General features: G+C 46.0%; 1 protein-coding gene across 1 annotated transcript; it reads right to left on the bottom strand.

The window, feature by feature from the left end:
• Nucleotides 1-5: 5 nt before the first annotated feature.
• On the bottom strand, nt 6-583 carry CSUI_010621 (uncharacterized protein). The gene has a single exon (XM_068070724.1). The coding sequence runs from the start codon at nt 257-259 to the stop codon at nt 98-100; it is 162 nt and encodes a 53-aa protein (XP_067917304.1). The 5' UTR covers nt 260-583; the 3' UTR covers nt 6-97.

The following is a 583-nucleotide window of genomic DNA, read 5'->3' as shown; positions in this document are numbered from 1 at the left end:
CTATCTATCCATCTATCTATACTCCCGGTACTGAACCTGGTATTAGTGGCACGAAGCTCCCAGCCCCTATGAAAAGCTGAAGAGCCGTTGTTTTGTTTCATTTTCGAAGGTACGACGCCCTCCAGCCTGACTGGGCTGCCGGGTGATTTGTGCAGTGTACGCACACCTTCAGAGAAGGAGTGTGATAAGCTGCACTTGACAAGAAAGCACGCATTGTCGCTCTACACCATGAAACAATAGTACAGATTAAGAAAACCATTGTCAAAGTCTTGCAAACATATTCACTGCTGATCTTATGTGCAAAATTTGCGTATTACATCCTGCCTCTAGATCAATCTACAAACCGTCTTCTTACACAGAAAACTCTGGCATGCTTTACAGTCGCTAGGAATCTCCATCGGAGAAGATTCTCTCTCTCCTCTCTTCGACCCACCCACACCCCATCACCAGCAGGCTACCCACAAAACAAAAGTTCTAGTCCCCCTATTTGTACTGCATCCATGCAAAGTCTTTGGGCTTCCTTTCTTCGCCTCTGCCTCTGTCCTCTATCTGCTCTTACATACAAAAAACCAAGACATGAGCT

This window comes from Cystoisospora suis, assembly GCF_002600585.1.
Source record: "Cystoisospora suis strain Wien I chromosome Unknown contig_7872, whole genome shotgun sequence".
Taxonomy (NCBI): Eukaryota; Apicomplexa; class Conoidasida; order Eucoccidiorida; family Sarcocystidae; genus Cystoisospora; species Cystoisospora suis.
The sequence above is the reverse complement of the archived record's forward strand: the minus strand, read 5'-3'. Positions and strand labels throughout refer to the sequence as shown.